General features: G+C 37.5%; 1 protein-coding gene across 1 annotated transcript; it reads left to right on the top strand.

Moving 5' to 3' along the window:
• The first annotated feature begins 12471 nt into the window (after positions 1 to 12471).
• Positions 12472 to 15117, top strand: LOC116267628 (uncharacterized acetyltransferase At3g50280-like). Its single transcript, XM_050075311.1, has 2 exons — positions 12472 to 12875; positions 15085 to 15117. The coding sequence occupies exons 1-2, from the start codon at positions 12493 to 12495 to the stop codon at positions 15086 to 15088; spliced, it is 387 nt and encodes a 128-aa protein (XP_049931268.1). The 5' UTR covers positions 12472 to 12492; the 3' UTR covers positions 15089 to 15117.
• Positions 15118 to 18077: the final 2960 nt, after the last annotated feature.

Raw genomic sequence — 18077 nt, 5'->3', positions numbered from 1 at the left:
CTATTGAGGATGAATCCAACGCTAAGTCAGTAGTGGACAACTCAGTTGCAAGCGGACAAGCAGGAAGGTCGTTATCCATGGAGCCAAGCTACCCAGCTTCTTCATCGACACTAATGGGTGGCGAAGCAACGCCGACTCGAAGATTGCTGGGAGATGAAACTGCCATGGCCTCAGAGATGGAGGACAATAATGATGGACCCGTTCGGTATAGACATATCGATGATATCATGCGACACGTTCGGCATGTCAAGCTCGATGATGAAGACATTGAAGATAAGGCCATGCTTGCGGCAACAGAGAAGTCGTCGTGTTACCAACAGGCAGTCGGCCAACCAGCATGAGAGAAAGCCATGGCCAAGGAGATTGAATCTATTGAGAAAAATTCGACCTGGACACTGACAACCCTACATGCCGGAACCAAAGCAAACAGATTCAAATGGGTGTTCAAATTGAAGAAAAACTTAGACGGAGAGGTGATCAAACACAAGGCTAGATTAGTCGCGAAGGGCTATGTCCAGCGACAAGGGATCGACTCCGAGGAGGCGTTTGCACCGGTCGCCAGGCTCGACACCGTATGAGTCATCCTTGCCGTCGCAGCCAACCGTGGGTGGCAAGTTCATCATCTCAACGTCAAATCTACATTCCTCAATGGCGAACTTGAGGATGAGGTCTATGTAACCCAGCCAAAGGGTTTCACAGTGAAGAACAAGGAGCATATGGTACTCAAATTGAGCAAGGCATTGTACGGTCTCCGACAAGCACCACGCACCTAGATCATAGCTTGAAGCACCTTGGGTTCTCAAAGTGCGCACTGGAACAAGCCATGTATACGAGGGGAAAAGACCTTACCGATGTCATCATCAGAGTTTATGTTGATGATCTAATTGTAATAGGGGAGGATTCGGAGGTGATTGCAACTTTCAAACAGCAGATGATGGCTGAGTTTGAGATGAGCGCCCTGGGCCTGCTCACCTTTTACCTTGGGATTGAGGTGGCACAAGGTGAAGACGGTATTCAGATCAAGCAGACAACTTATGCCAAGAAGGTGTTAACTCAATTTGGCATGTTTGACTGCAATCCAACAAAACTCCCTATGGAACCAAGGTTGCAATTACACAAGGATCCCAAAGGACAGCCGGTGGATGCAACAGAGTATTGACGAGTCATCAGATGTTTGAGGTATCTTCTCCACATAAGACCAGATCTTTCGTATGCCGTCGGTGTAGCTAGTAGATTCATGGAGAGACCCACAGTGATGCACCATAAGGCAGTGAAGCAGATTTTGCAATATTTAAAAGGCACAATCCACTTCGGTCTTGTATACACCAGAGGAAGAGGAGAAGAGGTGATTGTCAGGTTCACAGATAGTGACTTGGCGGGTGATGTCGATGTCCGAAAAAGTACCGGAGGGATGGCATTCTATATAAATGAAAGCCTAGTCTCATGGAACTCGCAGAAGCAGAAAACCGTACCCTTGTCATCATGCGAGGCTGAATTCATGGCAGCAACCGCGGCAGCATGTCAAGCACTTTGGCTCAAAGGACTGCTGACCGAGCTGATTGGAAGAGAGTCACAGATGGTGAAGTTGTATGTGGACAATAAATCCGCAATCACACTGACGAAGAACCCAGTTTTCCATGGACATAGTAAACACATTGACACAAAGTTCCATTTCATACGAGAATGTGTCAAAAGAGGACATATTATTGTGGATTTTGTGCGAACAGATGAACAACGAGTGGATCTTATGACAAAGGCATTGTCAGCGGCCAAGTTGGCAACAATGCGACACTTTCTGGGTGTTCGAGATCTCGGGCCACACCAAGATTAGGGGGGAGAATGTTGCTCTAACTCCTGTAGTGGAGGATCTCGTGGGTACGTGTGGACCTCGTGGGAAAAGTGTGAGTGCATGAAGGAGATAATGGAAAACGTGAGAGAGTGTGTGCGGTTCCAAATCATGGGGAGTTTTAAAAAAATGGAGAAATTCATGGGAGAAAAAAATGTTGAAGTGGAGAGGATCGTGCGGATGCACTACCAGCGGCCACTAAACTTAAGCATCAAGTTTCAGTTTTTTTTTTCTTTAAATGTTGTTTTCCTTTTTAGTGTAAATGAGAAGTTGAGAAGAGTACGCCAAAAGAAAGAAAGAAAAATTTTTCTTTTTGCCTCTACCCTCTCTTCTCCCTCGCTCTCTCTCTCGCCTGCCGTCTTTGCTTTCTTCTCTCTCTCTCTGCGCTTTCCCTCCTTGGTGTGTTGCAGCCTATGGCCTCCTCTCCTCATTTTGCCCCAACCAAAAGGGAGGCGATTGAGTGTGAATCAAGGGAGATCGCCAACATCGCTCATCTGTGACTGCAATTCATGCTACGCTGGAGCCGATTGCTCTGAGTTCTTGCCTTATTGCTCCGCAGAGGTCAACTGGTAACCCTTTCCTTTGCCTTTTTCTGTTTCTTTTTCCTGTCATTTCTTCTCCTATTGCTCCCGATCATCCCGTCATGGGGATGATTCCAAAAGTAAGTCAGACAGAATTCTAGACGGGGAAGATTAAACTGCCTCCATATGGAAAACAGATTTAACAAAACACGACACCTTTTGTCTCTTCTGTTTTGTGAAAATTGGGGAGAGGCGAGGTCCCAAAAAAAAATTGAAACTAATAAAAAGTCGTGAGTTCTTTTCCCTCCTTTCAAACAACCCCACGACTGCCCACTTGGCGCCGGGGCTTTAGTAACTAATACTCCTCTTTGTTTGCAGATTGCAAAAGAAATTTACAAGAGCATTCATATTATTATGGATTCGAATATAAACTTAAACTAAATTGTTTTTATCATTTTTATTATCATTCAAACATCCCTTTTATCACTGTTATATTATAGTTTTATTACGTTTTCCTTTTAGTTTCTCATTTATTTCATTTATACTTAATTTTTTTTATTTTTAAAATTTTCCAAGATTTTTCTAAAAAAACAAACTTTGCGCTTAAAAACTTGAGCAAAATCTCACCCTTAAAAACCCAAAAACCATATTTGTAACAAAGGGTCAACAAAGATCTTCCACTGTCTCCTCCTTTGACATTTGAATAAATAACAATAGTTCAAGCTTGTGTAAAGGGTTGTGTTCTGAATCTTTGCTGGCCTTTTTATTTCATAATTGGATTCGAAGAACATCGGTGATAGCCAGACCTCAAAAGGCCGCCGGAGTCCAATGCCGTCCAGATTCTGTAGAATTTAGTTTGATAGCTACCTGAATGAATCACCTTTGTCGCTTTCCTCACCGGCCCCCGTCGCTACTTTACTCTTGCGTGTAAAGATGATTTCGTCGGGCAACAGAGAGAGAAAAAAAAGGATATTTTAGTTGAGATTCATCCTAAGCCCACCTCTACGGGCGTGGGCAGAATTTTTTTTTAAGGAAGATGAATTAGTTTCTAAATTTAATGGAGAAGATAAAACAAAATTTTTAAAACTTTTATGTAGGATAAATGAAGCTTTTTAAAAAATATGTGTAGATTTGAAATTTTTTTCCCTGCTCCTCCCCTACCCACCTCTAGAGCAGGGGCACTCACGGTATATCTTTGGTCTATTTGATATGTAAATATACAAAAAATTGAGATTAACTAATATGAGAATTTTGTTGGACTGCCCATATGTGGTTCCCCTCCGGACTTATAAAACAATTATATATATATATATATATATATATATATATATATATATGTGTGTGTGTGTGTGTGTGTGTGTGTGTGTGTGTGTATTATTTGTTTATCAAATGTTCAATGTTCATTGAAAGCACTGCAGACTGTAGTTGAAAGTATGATGAATTAATGCTTCATCGTAAACAATCGTCCTCCTATGGTAACTGTTTTCCGTCGATACGCTTCATCATAAACAATCGTCATCATCATAACCATTTAACATCACCATACAAATAATTATCCAATGTATATTTTAAATATGGAGTTTGGAAAAGGACACCACGACGTCGATATTTTAATAAATATATCATGCTAATCATGTAGAGGTACCAACTAGCATAAACACTTGTTTGTGAACCAAGTCCAAGAGGCTGCTGATTAATTGAATCGGTTCGAAATGAAGAAAAGAACATGTTATACGAATACATTCAATGTAAAATATTTTAAAATATATTAAAGAATCAAATAATACGTGACACATGGCATCTTAATAGGCCGTGGAATCGAATCCAATTCCAATCATTCCATAAAATTAAATTTACATAAAAATTAAAAAAAATAATTTATCCAAACAGGAGCAATTCCTCTTTACCAACAATCTCTTTTCGATATATGCACTGCACTTGTAATCCTTTAATGAAGTCGAATTATTCAAGAAATAAACATTGAATAGCTTGAAGAAAGTTTATTAACCAAAAAATCTGTACATACACAATGTATCAAAAAAATGCAAAGATATGACACATTTAATTTTCTACCCCTACCTATTTAAAATGGAAATTTTGATTAAAGGACGACTAATTAGATAGCCTGCAGTGTGTACAACATTTCTCTAAGAATGTCTTGGAACATCGATTTATAAACTTAGTTTTATATCCGCAACTCCAATTTGTTAGGGTGCTCCATGGGGAAATTGATGATCAATCCCTTCTCTAGGTGTTAACTAATACATCCCATGGCAGTTTTGCTTGTTAGGGTGCTCTAAGAGTGTTGCTTGATCATCTCGAACAGCTTCCAATGTCACCTTCAACAGTAGCGAAACATGCAGATTGAGGCTAAGATATCTTCACTAACAAACTGTAAACACTGAATTTAAACGATCTGATCTGCAAAATACTTTATCATTAGAAAGGAAAACCATTGCATCATGACCAATTATTGGTGCTTTGTGTGGGGCCATGTGTGCACTTGTGGATCATATATATGCTGACCAGCATATGAATGAGAGGAAGAGGAGAGAGTTTGTGCTGGATCTTTTAATTTAATTATCCCAATTATTAATTAAGAGAACTTACATAATGCAAAGATATACGTGCCTGTGTGCATGACACCTGCCCTTAAGAGTAGGCCATGTCATGCACTATAATTTGTACACAGTACACCCATTGCATGTAACCATCTCTCTCTAGCCTGCTGTCCTATGTCTGGTGAAATAACATTGTTTGGCGGCATTTGTTGGGTGGTGTGGGTTTTCTCAACCTCCCCAAACAATGTGATGTGGCGCCTTTGGGCTGCTCATGGCACCATTCGCAAGTGCACTTAATAAGATCTTTCCCGCTTCCGCATTTTCGATTGCGCGACCATGATCTCAAATTAAGTACATGCATCACATCTCCCGTTCTACTCGCATTTCATTAGTCTATTTTCCATCTATAAGGAAATATACTTATGACAGGCATGACTCCTCATTGCCAAAATGGGCTGGGGTTATCCCACTGGACGTAAGACAGCGGCTTGAAATTATATTATCATCAACGGTGGGCATTGGGCTGGGTACCGATCAGGCCTGGGCTCGGGCCAGTGTTAATATTATTTTATTAATTTATTTATATAATTCCCAAACCTCACATTTTTAAGCTTCTTACTGATACGAGTCCCACTTCCTTTCAAAGAAAATCATGAGCAAGCGTTAGAACCACGCATTATAAGATGTGTTAATGAACATACCTCTCCGCATTCCTGTGGGTTCAAGTGGTGCAAAATTATCTTTCTTCCCCTACTTCAACAACACTCTACCCATACCGCTTCTTTATTTTGTTTTTAGAATTTAAAATAAATTATATTTTAAATTAATCTTAAAATAAAAAACAAAATATGTAAGTTCATAAAAACCCTACATTGTGAATCAACTGAATCGGCCGGTATGGGTACATATTAACAACACTGGTTGTAAACGCACTCTTGCAGTATATATTGGAAGCATGCCTTTGTACCCTATGGTGATGAGGGGTTGGATGGAGGCTTCGGCTTTTTGTTGAGTGGTGGGAAACTCTGCTCACCAGAAAAAGGTAGCAAAAAACAAGATAAAATTTATCCATTAACATATAATAATATGAGTTAGACTTCTTTTTGTTGGTTGGTGGCACCACAAATAAGCTGCAGTCTAAGCCAACAAGGCTGAAATTTAACTTTTACTTTTCCCTTTGACATTCTTAATTTACTTAGTGTTTGTTTGCAGTTTCATTAAACTGGCCGGGTAGCAGAATTTTGCTAGTGGATGGTTTTTTTGTTTTTTCAGAAATTGAATAAATAATTACAACCTTAATTAATGGTAAAGAAAGAAAGCTTCTTTTCATAGATAAGGTAAACATTGTATTTGGAAAACACCACTTTTTGGTGTTTTTTTTTTTTGAGGGTGAGTGGGAGAGAAGGGGTTGGGTCATCTTATAAGCAAGATTATACGTTAATATTGTGGAGGAGGATTCAGATTTAATGTGAAGAATGAATGTTACTGGTTAACAATTTAAAATGTATATGTCAATAAAAAGTGATTATATGATAATAATGACTTATTAATACCAAGTTGGCTCGACCCATTGAACAGCCCTACCTATTGCCATGCAGTGCCCTTGATAGCCCTTGCTGGGCCAGAGGCAGCAGCTCCCATCAGCTTCAGGTATATGCAAATCGCCTTCTACCAAAGGTTCCCTTAATTAGATGATTTACACAAAGAGGGCATCTGATAGCCCTGAAAAGTATTTGAGTAGGTCAGATTTCATTATTTGACACATTGTGAAATCAAACACGGTAACAATCTTAAGAAAAAGAATTCAGAAACATGTGTTTTAAAAACACAATGTTACTAAATGCCCTCTAAACAATACCTTGAGTTGATGGTGATCTGAAAGGAGAAAAAAGAAAACATGTCATTGGTAAGTGGTAAACTGAGTGGAATCTAATGATCTTTCCACTTGTCTCGTGATGTATAGGCTAAGGTGAAACTGATAATGCAAAATATCTTTAATTCAAACTTTATTTGCAGTGAACTTCATAAGTCATCAGTGACACAATGTGGTCGAAGCGTCGAGCTTTCCATCATCAAAGAAAAGATCTCACTGACATAGCACCAGAGAACTTGCAAAAACAGGCGAGAAAACTTTTCTTTTTCACTAGGGATGTCAACGGATTGGATTCAGATCAGATATACCTTTTACCATATCTGATTTTTTAGATATTCATACATTCAGATTCGGATGAGGATTCAAATTCAGATGAAAAAAAGTTTATACCATATCTGAATCCGACTTTAAAATCTACATCCAAATCCGATTTTTAAGTTATACTTGAATCCAATCTGAATCCAAATTTTAAGTTATATCTAAATCCGATCTGAATCCAAATTTTAAGTCATATCCGAATTCGATCCGAATCTAATCTGAATCTGACTTTTAAGTTATATCCGAATCCATCCAAATCTAATTTATGACTTTTAAACCACATGTAAATCTGATCCAAATCCGATTTATGTAAGAAAAATATATAGCAAACACTAAATGAACTATGAAAACCCAATCTTTACATCACACTAGCTCAAACTTGAGTGTCAAACTTCATTCAATAGAGCATGCAAATTTGCATTTCCAAAAATTGTACTTGGCTATTGTTCGTTGATGTAACAAGAGACTAGACGAGTCATCCTTGACAACTACAATAATTAAAAAAAAAAAAATCACCATATAGTCCAAGCTTGCAAAATTTTTCTTTCAATGCCTCCATTTGCCACAATGGTTATGATCTTTCTGTTTGAATATATACTTCAACTATGTTGATACTATATTAAGGTCATGAGGATAATGCTACCAATTAACTTGCATTATGCAAATGAAATTTTAAATAAATAAACATTTTAAATACACATAGCTGTAGGTTTTAATTGATGTAATGAAAATAGATAAGTACAAAAAAATATATACCTCTAATTTATGATTCAGTTTCAAGCAAGTGGTGCTTCCTCTTTAGGTAAAGGTGTAGACAAATTAGAATCATCTAACAAAAGAATAAAATAAACAACACAAAAATATGCTTAAAAGCATTAATAATAAGTAAATTACCTTCAATCTGATTTCACAACCAATCTTGTGCGCAAATCAAAGCTTCCACGGTCTTTATACCTAATTTATTTCTGCATGAATCAAGAATATGTTCACCTATACTAAATATTGACTCTGATGCAACAATTGATATAGGAACAACCAAAATATCATATACCATTTTAGATAACACAGAATATTTAGGTGCATTGACCTTCCACTATGTCAAAATGTCAATTGGATTTTTTTTGGGTAAATATGTTCTTCTAAATACAACTCCAATTCGATTTTGTGCCTTGACTTTGTGATCATTCTTCAAGAAAGTCATCTGGTGTGCTTGTTTTATGCTTACTCGAAGTAAAACTAGATGCATCACTATCGTACACAACATCAATAATATAACCAATACCAATAGAGATTGTTTTCAATGCATAAGTAGCTTTATATTCATCATAAAGATCACAAAGGTAGTTCTTAATTGCAGAGACATTTATATGCTTCATCTTTATAAAATTGCCTATAGTAAAACTCAATTATTTTCATCTTACAATGAGGATTAAATACCATGCAACTACTAAAATTAAATTATATATATCTCAATACTTGTCAAATTTGTTTTCTTCCTCATTGCCATATTTGAAAGGCAAATATCTGAATTTGAACACATTTTTTCAATTTCCATCTTTATCTCACAAAACTCTTTAAAAAGAATATTAGAAGTTAGATACTTTGCTACAGAAATGACATTAGTAGCATCATAAAATATTTTTAAACTGTTATGATTAATAGTAGCTTCTTCCACTCATCCTTAGTCGGTGTCAAATGATAGTGGTGATCAAGTTTTTGAAAACGACCAAAAGCTTCTTTATATTATAAACCTATATCAAGCATAAGAAATGTTGAGTTCCATCTAGTTGGAACATCAAGACACAACTTATTCTCACAAATAATTTTGACATGACACACTGCTCGATCAAAAATTTTACATCGAGCTGGAGATACCTTAATATATTTTATGTTTTCTCTGATCTTGTCAATCACATCACTTATTTCTTTGACATCATCTTGTACAACCAAATTAAGAATATGAGCAACACATCTAACTTGAAAAAATTTTCCATTACAAACAAATGCATCCTTTTGAAAAAGTCACTATCAATTTTGTAACCATGATATCATTTGTTGAACAATTATCTAATGTAATTGAAAATAACTTGCGATCAATGTTTCATTTTAGTAAACAATCATTGATGACTAATGTAAGTTTTTCTTCTGTATGAGGTGTTTCAACTATAAAAAAGTTGACAACTTTCTTTTTTCTTTCCTAACTATTATCAATATAGTGTGCAGTCAAACATAAATAACCACATTTCTAACAAGACAAAGTTCACATGTCAGATGTAAGACTAATCCTCTCTTTAGTCTTCTCCAAAACATTGTGTAATTTTGTCATTTCATCTTCATAAATGTGTATGCAATCTAATATAACAGTGTTACGTGACAATAACTTGAACTATGGCTGTAATCATTTAATAAACTTCTGAAATCCTGAATGACTAACTATAAAAAATGGATTTTCATGAAGAATAATCATATTGGCTAAATCAAGTCGGCTTTTAACTGAATCAAACTTGAAAGTACCAATAGTACATTTTCCATCATTACACTTTTGACCAATGACTAGATGTTGTTGGTCTAATTCTAAGTTAGGCTTTTTAGGACATACCTTTAAATGATTCTTTAAATGTGTGGTGCCCATCTTACCATTGCAATACGTAGATACTTTACAGTATTGACAAACAACACTTTGAATATCTGATTCATTTATTGTCCTGCTAAACTCCTTCCATACAGCTGATCTTATTGACTTGACTTTCGTAGGAATCATGTCAGCTTCTTTATTGTTAGTAGAGACATAACTTCTTCCTAGTTCTTACCAGCTGATCATAAGCTGTTGAAACCTGTTCTAAACTGTGATGTTTATATAGAAGTGTTAATTTGGTAGCTAGAGATCGAGTCCCAATACCTTAGAAAGTGCCATGATTGGAAAGGTGATGAAAGAAAACAAAAGTGTTGTATATAAAGTCGACAGAAACAGAACATTTTCAGTTCCTTTCTGTTTTTTAATTAATACCACTACTGTTTGATACATGTTTCTTAGTACTAAGGAAAGCATCAAAGCATCTAATTTACATCCTTTAGATGATCAGTTTCATGTAGAACAAGTATGTGTTTGGTGCACATGAGAGGCACGTGATGCTTGAAGAAGGAGATTCGAAATGGTGGTTTAAACTAAGTACCATGAGTTATAATTTAAGTAGCTTAGGACCCAAAAGATTGTATCTTGACCATTTGCCTTTAATGAGCCAGAGAACGCATTTGTTGGGGTATCAAACTCTAGTCTCCAAGTTGTCGCCATTGCCAACGTATCCCCACAAACGATGTACACTTATTTTTACTGTTCTCCCTCCCTAACATTAGAAAGAAAGAGAGAGAAGAAAAATAAACAATAGGTGGTGAGAAGGGCAAGAAATATTAAAAACAAATATACAATAATTGGTATGTAAGTGATGCTTATGATGGCCTATAGTATTTTATCTGTATATAGAAGTATGTCAGTCATGCCTAGAAACCAGTAGTTAGTCGCCAACGACTTGTACGTCTAACAAATTAACACTTTTTTCCTAGTCTGAAACAAAGATTTACTTTTTCCTTTTAATTCTTTTAGTTTTCAAATCAATTTGGAACATTTTACATCAGCCGATATGCTGTATGTAGGAAATCCCATACTGTACTTTTTAACACTGCTTTTTCTTTATCCACAAACTCTGCCTAACAAAGGAAAAAAGTATGGAAGATCAGGAAAGGGCAAAAGGCAACCAGGAATTTAAAATGTTAGGTTCATAAGCGACGAAATGATGATAGTCAATTGTGTTTATCTGTGAGTTGGGCACACCTTAGTCAAAAAGAAAAATGAAATTGCCATTGCAATCTTCTTCTTCATTCAGTCACTGTCATTTTCACATAATTGCAGTCCCTACTACACAACAAAGCCACATCCTTTCCACCATGCTGTAACAGCTCCCCCCACCTCCCCCTCTCTTTCTCTCTCCATCTTCTTAGTTAACATGATTTGTCTTTCACTTGTTTTAAACATTTTGAATATCAGAGGTATTATTATAAATTATTATAAATTCTACCATGTCCTTTTTTTTCTATCCAAACAAGCTTTATAATCACATTTTTCCTTTAATTTCCTTTCCATTCTCTTCCTTTCACATTCCCTTTTTCTCCCTTTTCTTTTCATCCCTCCCTTTCCTTCCCTTTCCCTCCATCCAATCAAACCGTAAGAGACATATCCATTCTTTCCCTCTCCATAATGCATGTGCCGTTGCACCGACAAAAGCTAATCATTTAAGTAAGAGAATATGAAATTTTCTCATAATAACTTGTTTTGTAGAAATGTGATGCGTAGAAAGCATTTAGGTGATGCTCTTAAATATAGTATTTGCGTAACTCAATTTTCTGAAAAATATATTTTTAACAAGATGCCTCTTTTCAAAAGGATGTAAATAACTTGACCCCTCGTCCCAAAGTTTCCTGTTATCACCGAGGCTTCAAAAACTAACTAAAAAAAATCAAATTATCATAAAGCTTGATGCCTATAGAATGTCACTTTTTCATTATGTCATCCAAAAACGATTTTAAGTGTGTGTTTGGGTGATGCCCATAAAACCATGTTTTGGAAACAACACGATGTTTTGAGTTTTGGAAAGAAAACCTGATTTTGCCTCTAAAATCAGATTTTTCAACATTTAAGTGGCTTTGAAGAAAGCCATGATTTGTCAAGAAAACCAAAACTTGGTTTTGTAAAAGGGTGTGAGGAACCACAACCCCCTCAAGTTATTCATAAAAACTAAGTTTTGAATGTTACCACCAAAACAAATAAACCAAATTTTCAAAACCATTGGGTACATCCGTACATGTACCACCAACCTTTTTTTTTTGAAAAAAAAAGGTAAAGAAAGATGGTCAAAAAGTGAAAAAGTCTAAACTATTCATTACTTCGTAAAAAAAAAAATTAAAATGCATCACTGCATACTTGTTTATACTGGTGGCATAAAAACTCAATCTCACCAAAATTCTGACGATGTTTTGGTAATTTTGTACCTCCATGCACCAGGCACAGCTGGTGCCGTGTAAAGAGAAATCGAATGGCCGGGCCTCTATTGACGAAAAAGTCCTCTCTTAAATGCTGAGAATGAGCTTGTTAAGGAACACTAACATGCATAATTGTAGCGGTTAAATAGGAAATGCTGAAAGAAAAGTACTTTTCGGAAAAAAATGAAAATAGCCCTGACCATTTTGAAAATGAATGATGTAGCACCCCCACAAATACAATACCCTCGGCTTACTCGACGGATCTCTCCATCTCTGTTCCCTCTCTCTGTATCTCTTCCCCTCTCCTCGAGGACTGTTTGCTCAGTAAGCAACACGTCTATGGCGTCCATTCGTCTGGTTTCCCACACCACCATCCATCTTCCGGAGAAGACAGAAAGATCAATATGGGAACTAACAGTCACAAAGGTGGCCATGCTCAAACAGAAGGGCCTCCTCTTCCCCAAACCCTCTACTGTGTTTGATGCAGTCGCTCAGCACCTCCAGACCTCCCTCTCCCATTGCCTCATCCATTTCCCCTTTTTGTCTGGTCGGTTAGCCACCGATGCAGAGACCACCGTCTTCGTGGATTGCAACGATGCCGGAGCGCAGTTCATCGTCGCCAAGGCTGACGGCCTGCACATCTCTGATTTGATGAACGTCGTCCATGTCCCCCTCATTGTCAGGTCCTTCTTCCCCATGGATGGTGCCATCAACTATGATGGGTACTCTCTCCTCCTTGTGGCGGTTTAGGTGATCACATTCTAGTCACAAGCTAACCTCTGTTGTCGACGCTTTGTGTGTTGTAGATCTTCTTTTCTGTTGATTTTATCATATCTTATTTGGATCGAGCTCGAGATTCGCACGAGCAAGTCCATGCTCAGCCAGTTAAAGCTTTGAGCTTGACTAGACTCTATCCTACTTGGCTCGAGCTCGGCTCAAGCTTAGGCTTGAGTCAGGTCGTGTCAGATCTTGATATTACTCGTTTAAATTAGTTTAAGTTGGTGCTCAGTTAAGTTAGTGCTCAAAGAAGACTAAAAAAGATCCCCCATCAAAGTTCCAAATCGGAGGACGTGAAACTGAGGGTTTTACCTTGTGAAAAACTGAAAACTCTCCTTGGAAGGCTTCGGCATCAAAAAACCCTATGACAACAGTATCCAAAGGACTGAACACTTGGTTCAAGGTTTCTCATTGATGGTCTTGAAAAACCAATCGAAGCTTGACCAGTGGCAGAGCCAAAAAAATTTGCTGGAGAGACATATGTTTAGAAACTGGAAGAGGCGGCTATATGTATAAAAATAAATATTAAAATTATCAATGTAAAAGTAAACAAATTTTAAACATTGAGGTGGGCAACTGTCCACCCTCGCCCACATGTGGCTACGCCACTGTGCTCGACTGAGGTGCTTGGGTGGTCTGCCCGGTGAAGGAGAGATTGGATAAAAGAAAAGGGAGGGGAGGTCGGTCTACTGTGGCACCCGTCAGTTTCCGTTGCTTTGCTACGGTCTGGCGTTTACTGATGGGCCAGCGGTTGGCACCGAACTGAATGATGACTAATTACTCTTGAGGAAAGAAAAAAGATTCCAAGAAATAGAAAAAAAAATGAAAGAGCATACGAACACTGAGAATGAGTTTTGTGTGCTAGTTTATGTACACAACGAAAATAAGATGGACTTTACCATCAATATATTTACTTCGATGCTTTAACATAACATGTGTAAATCAAACATTTTTAGTTTTGGGGTGAGGTTTTTTTCAAGTATAATACGGCAAGTTTGAAAAAAACAAAAAAAAGCAGGAAAAATATGATAAATTTTTATAAAATTTAAAAAACTAAAAATGAGGAGAAAATAAAATAAGTGAGAAACTAATAATACAAACATCAAAAGATAAGTAAATTTAAGGGAAGAAAAACTGTTTGGCATTAAAAAAACTGAAAAAAATACATTGGACATATTTATTTTTTTTGGAGCATATATTTACATTTTTGGATCATGTTTATTTTAACAAGTCAACAGTCATGTGTAATTTTACTAACGGTCATCGTGTGCATTATCTGTAAAAATAGGCCCAAAGTTGAATCGTTGTTCTCAATTTTCTATCGGAGGCGAAGGAGAAAAGCATTCATGATTTAGTCGACAACGTTCTAGCCGTCTACTTGATGTCCATCTCCCTCTCTCACCCCTGAACAATTCAATATCATAAACATCGGTATGTTAATTTATGTAATCAAAGAAAAATAAAAAATTAAAAGCCCAAGTGCGCCGGTTAGATATGAAGCAATCTGTTTTTTCAGAAGGGAGGATTGTTTTGGAAGAACTCTTACTGAGGAGCCTATTGCGTGTTACTGGAACTGACGTAAAAGTTTAGCCACTTGAAACGCACATTTTCATATTTCTTCAGGTTCGTGCTAACTGCATGCATGCTTACTCCACGAGCACTGGTTTTGTTCAAATCATAGCTATAGCATTGCCTGCATTCTGGGTACAAATACTGTCCTTCAGACAAGATTTTATAGGCTATGACTTGTCAGAATAATATTTTTTAAAATATTTCTACGTGGAGCTGAAATGGGAATAATATGGTTTGACACGATTTGATTTTTTGAAATTAACTGTATTAAAGCAATCCCTTATAATTCAGGTCAAGCTTAACAGTAATTGGGCTGATCAGAGAAGCCTACAAGAAAACAGTCAAGCTAAAATCAAGGTCTTGTGTCTTAATTGAGTGGGTTCATTGGGGTTGAACAGGATGGAATACAATATAAGTTGCATAAATCAAATAGATTGAGGTTCTAGATTGGCTTTCAGTTGGGAAAGAGATGTTGAAGGTGTGGATTTGGGCATATAAAAATGAGTTTTACTGGGAGTGAAAATTTTAAGAATGAAACGAAATTTTGAGTTCCATCCATCTAATGAAATTCATTCATTTCAGGTAACGGAGTTGGAGGACGGTGTCTTGATAGGGTGCTCCCTCAACCACGCCGCAGCCGACGGGGAGTCCTTCTGGCACTTCTTCAACTCCTGGTCTGAGCTCAACGCCGGCCGTGAAACTATATCGCGACCGCCAAGTCCGCTTCCCACTGTCTGAACACCGCATCGAGAGGCTCAAACTGCCAGCCCGAGAAAGAATCTTCTGCTTCAGTGCCCAAGCCATAGCCCGGATCAAGGCCTAGGCCAACTAGCGCTTGAAGCTGCAGAAGGGTGAGATCTCGTCGTTGCAGGAACTTGTTGGGCTCATTGGCGGACCATAATACGGGCCCGGAAGCTCCAGGTGGACCAGACCACTGCCTACAAGTTGGCAGCCGGGCTTCGAAAGACGCTGGACCCAACTTTTCCCTGGGAGTACTTCAGCAGCTGCATGCTATTCTTGTTGAAGGAGGCCAAGGTGGGTGAGCTGCTAGGGCAGGACCTGGGTTGGGCAGCCTGGGAGCTGCACGAGACCGTGATGCAGGAAACAGCCAACATGGGTCAGCAGCGGCTGATGAACATACAATTGTATGATGCAAATGGGTTTGAATCGAGCGATGTTATGGTGGCCAGCTCCCCATGGTTCGAGATGTATGGGAGCGACTTCGGGTGGGGGAAAGGGTTGGCGGTGCTCAGCTGGAGTGCCAATAAGTTTGATGGTGGAATTTCAGTCTTCCCCGGAAAAGGTCAGGGTGGCAGCATGGATCTGGAAGTCTGCCTTCTCCCTCATGTTATGGCTGCCCTGGAGTTGGATGAAGAATTATTGGATGCGTTCCTTCCTTCTTATTCAGAACTGGTGGTTTGGATTATTGTCCGCCGGTGGGATTCGGGTTGGCATTATATTATTACAGGTATCTGCAGACTTTGATACGTGAGCCAGAGAGAATTTCTCTTTGAACTTTATTTCTCCTCCCAAAACGTCATAAATGATTAAATTTTGTATCTATATATACTTTACCATAATTTAAGTCATCAAGATTATTGTATGTCATAGCTTGTATCGCCCTACCTCGCTCTACTACGCCATTTTTGGTGTATCGTCAGTGGACAGAGAGGCTGAGCATTTGCTTCTTCTTCAACCATCAAGCCATTGGAATCAAAAGGAAAACCTTCAGTCTCGAGATTCCATTGGCAACAATTACGGCCGTTGGCAGTGCCACATATGCCAAAAATTTTGTGCAGATATACGTGGAAGATTAACGGCTTGTTAGATTTTCGTTTGTGAATAATATTGACAATTGGTGGCCTGTTTCATTGGCACCAAACTCCTCGGGAGCATCTGTGAAGATCGGCAATCAACCTTTGACCTTGTTGAAGCACTTCAATCAATCGATAAGCTTTTTCCCTTCTTTTTCTCCTTCTACTGGAACGCCTACAACAAGTTTTTTTTTTTTTTTTTTGCATAAAGCATTTGGTAGTTTCTCCCTTTCACAATTCATTAGATTCATTAATATTTTCATTAGGGTTCTTCTTCATCAGTTTGTACAATTTTTTTTATGGTACAACTACCATTGTTTGATCATCTTTTTTACTAAAGGACAATGTGTGTGGTCATTAAAATGTTGGTAACCATATGACCTTGTCCTAACACAACAAGAAATTTCACATATCAACATTGGATAACACATTTAGATATTCTGTAACGTGGCCTGAATGTCGCCATGTGCATTACCAAACATTATGTGGCTGATTTTTTTACTGATCATACATTTCGTAACATGCAATCCAACGTTAGAGATTTTATGAATCCATGTCACAGAAGCCAAGGTGGTGGTCTTTAGTAACGCGCTTACCACATCACGAAATCTATTATTTACAAAACCCAACATCAATACGATTATTCATAATACATTAAAATATACAAAACAATTTAACTATCAAGTATTGAGGTAATTGAAATTAACTAGGGTGCAAAGAAAGAGAAGTGTGAAAATTCAGATAGACAAAGATAATATTTAGTTCTCCTACTTGTATAAGAAGCATAATGTCTCATTTCTTAACAATCCGGCAAACAAACTCATGTCCAACTACATTACCGGACAAATGAAACAATTAAAAGCAGACAAGATCCCACAAACATTGTCGAATTACCTTTGATGTCAATAACTAGAAAATACACCTAAAATTCATCTCAAGGTTAGAATTACGTGACCGACAGCTCTATTCAATGCAGAAAGTGCAGCTTTACCCCTAGAACCCATTGTAGCATAACCAGATCCTTGACTGTTCATAGTCTCATCATTTCGAGAAACCTGCAATAATAAGCAAATCTTATAAGACATTTCTAAATACTAAAACTGGAAGTGCATGAAGACGTGTCAAGCTTCATTCTCCATCAAAGTTCATGTTTTCTCTATTTCGATAGACCAAATATGGCAAATTGTTTAAAATGTAATTCAAACATCAAGTCGGTAACAAAATTAGCAACATCTTGAAACAAAAGCTTTGCCATTCAACACAAATTAGTAGTTCTTTCAGAGCACAATAACTAGCTCTGATTTATATTGTGAACAAAAGTTCTGCCATTCAAGACAAACTTTGTAATTGAAGATACAATGCACAACTAATTAATTAATAAAGCAACTAGAAAATAGTATACAAAATTTCATGGAGTTGCACACTAAAGAGTTCCTTTAAGGCATTCAATTTTACAAATTTGAGAACATAATTATAACATACTCTAATTTTGTACATCAAATAATGTCCTTTGAACAATCAAGAAATCACCTGCCCTTATTATGCCAAAATGTTGATGAATTTGAAAACCAAGATAACCCAAAGCAAGATGAACACATTCAAGTGATAACCCAAGGCCTGAGAAATTACGAACTTTTTTTTAGAACAAAAACAGTCTGGGGAAGGATGTATCCTCATTTCCAATAGAACATGAAAAAAAAAACACTTAGAAACAGTAATGATATGTACCTGTCCAATTCCATATGCTCAGCCTCAAGCTGC

Source organism: Nymphaea colorata, chromosome 14 (assembly GCF_008831285.2).
Source record: "Nymphaea colorata isolate Beijing-Zhang1983 chromosome 14, ASM883128v2, whole genome shotgun sequence".
NCBI lineage: Eukaryota > Viridiplantae > Streptophyta > Magnoliopsida > Nymphaeales > Nymphaeaceae > Nymphaea > Nymphaea colorata.
Note: the sequence above shows the minus strand (reverse complement) of the source record. Positions and strands in the feature narration are given on the sequence as shown.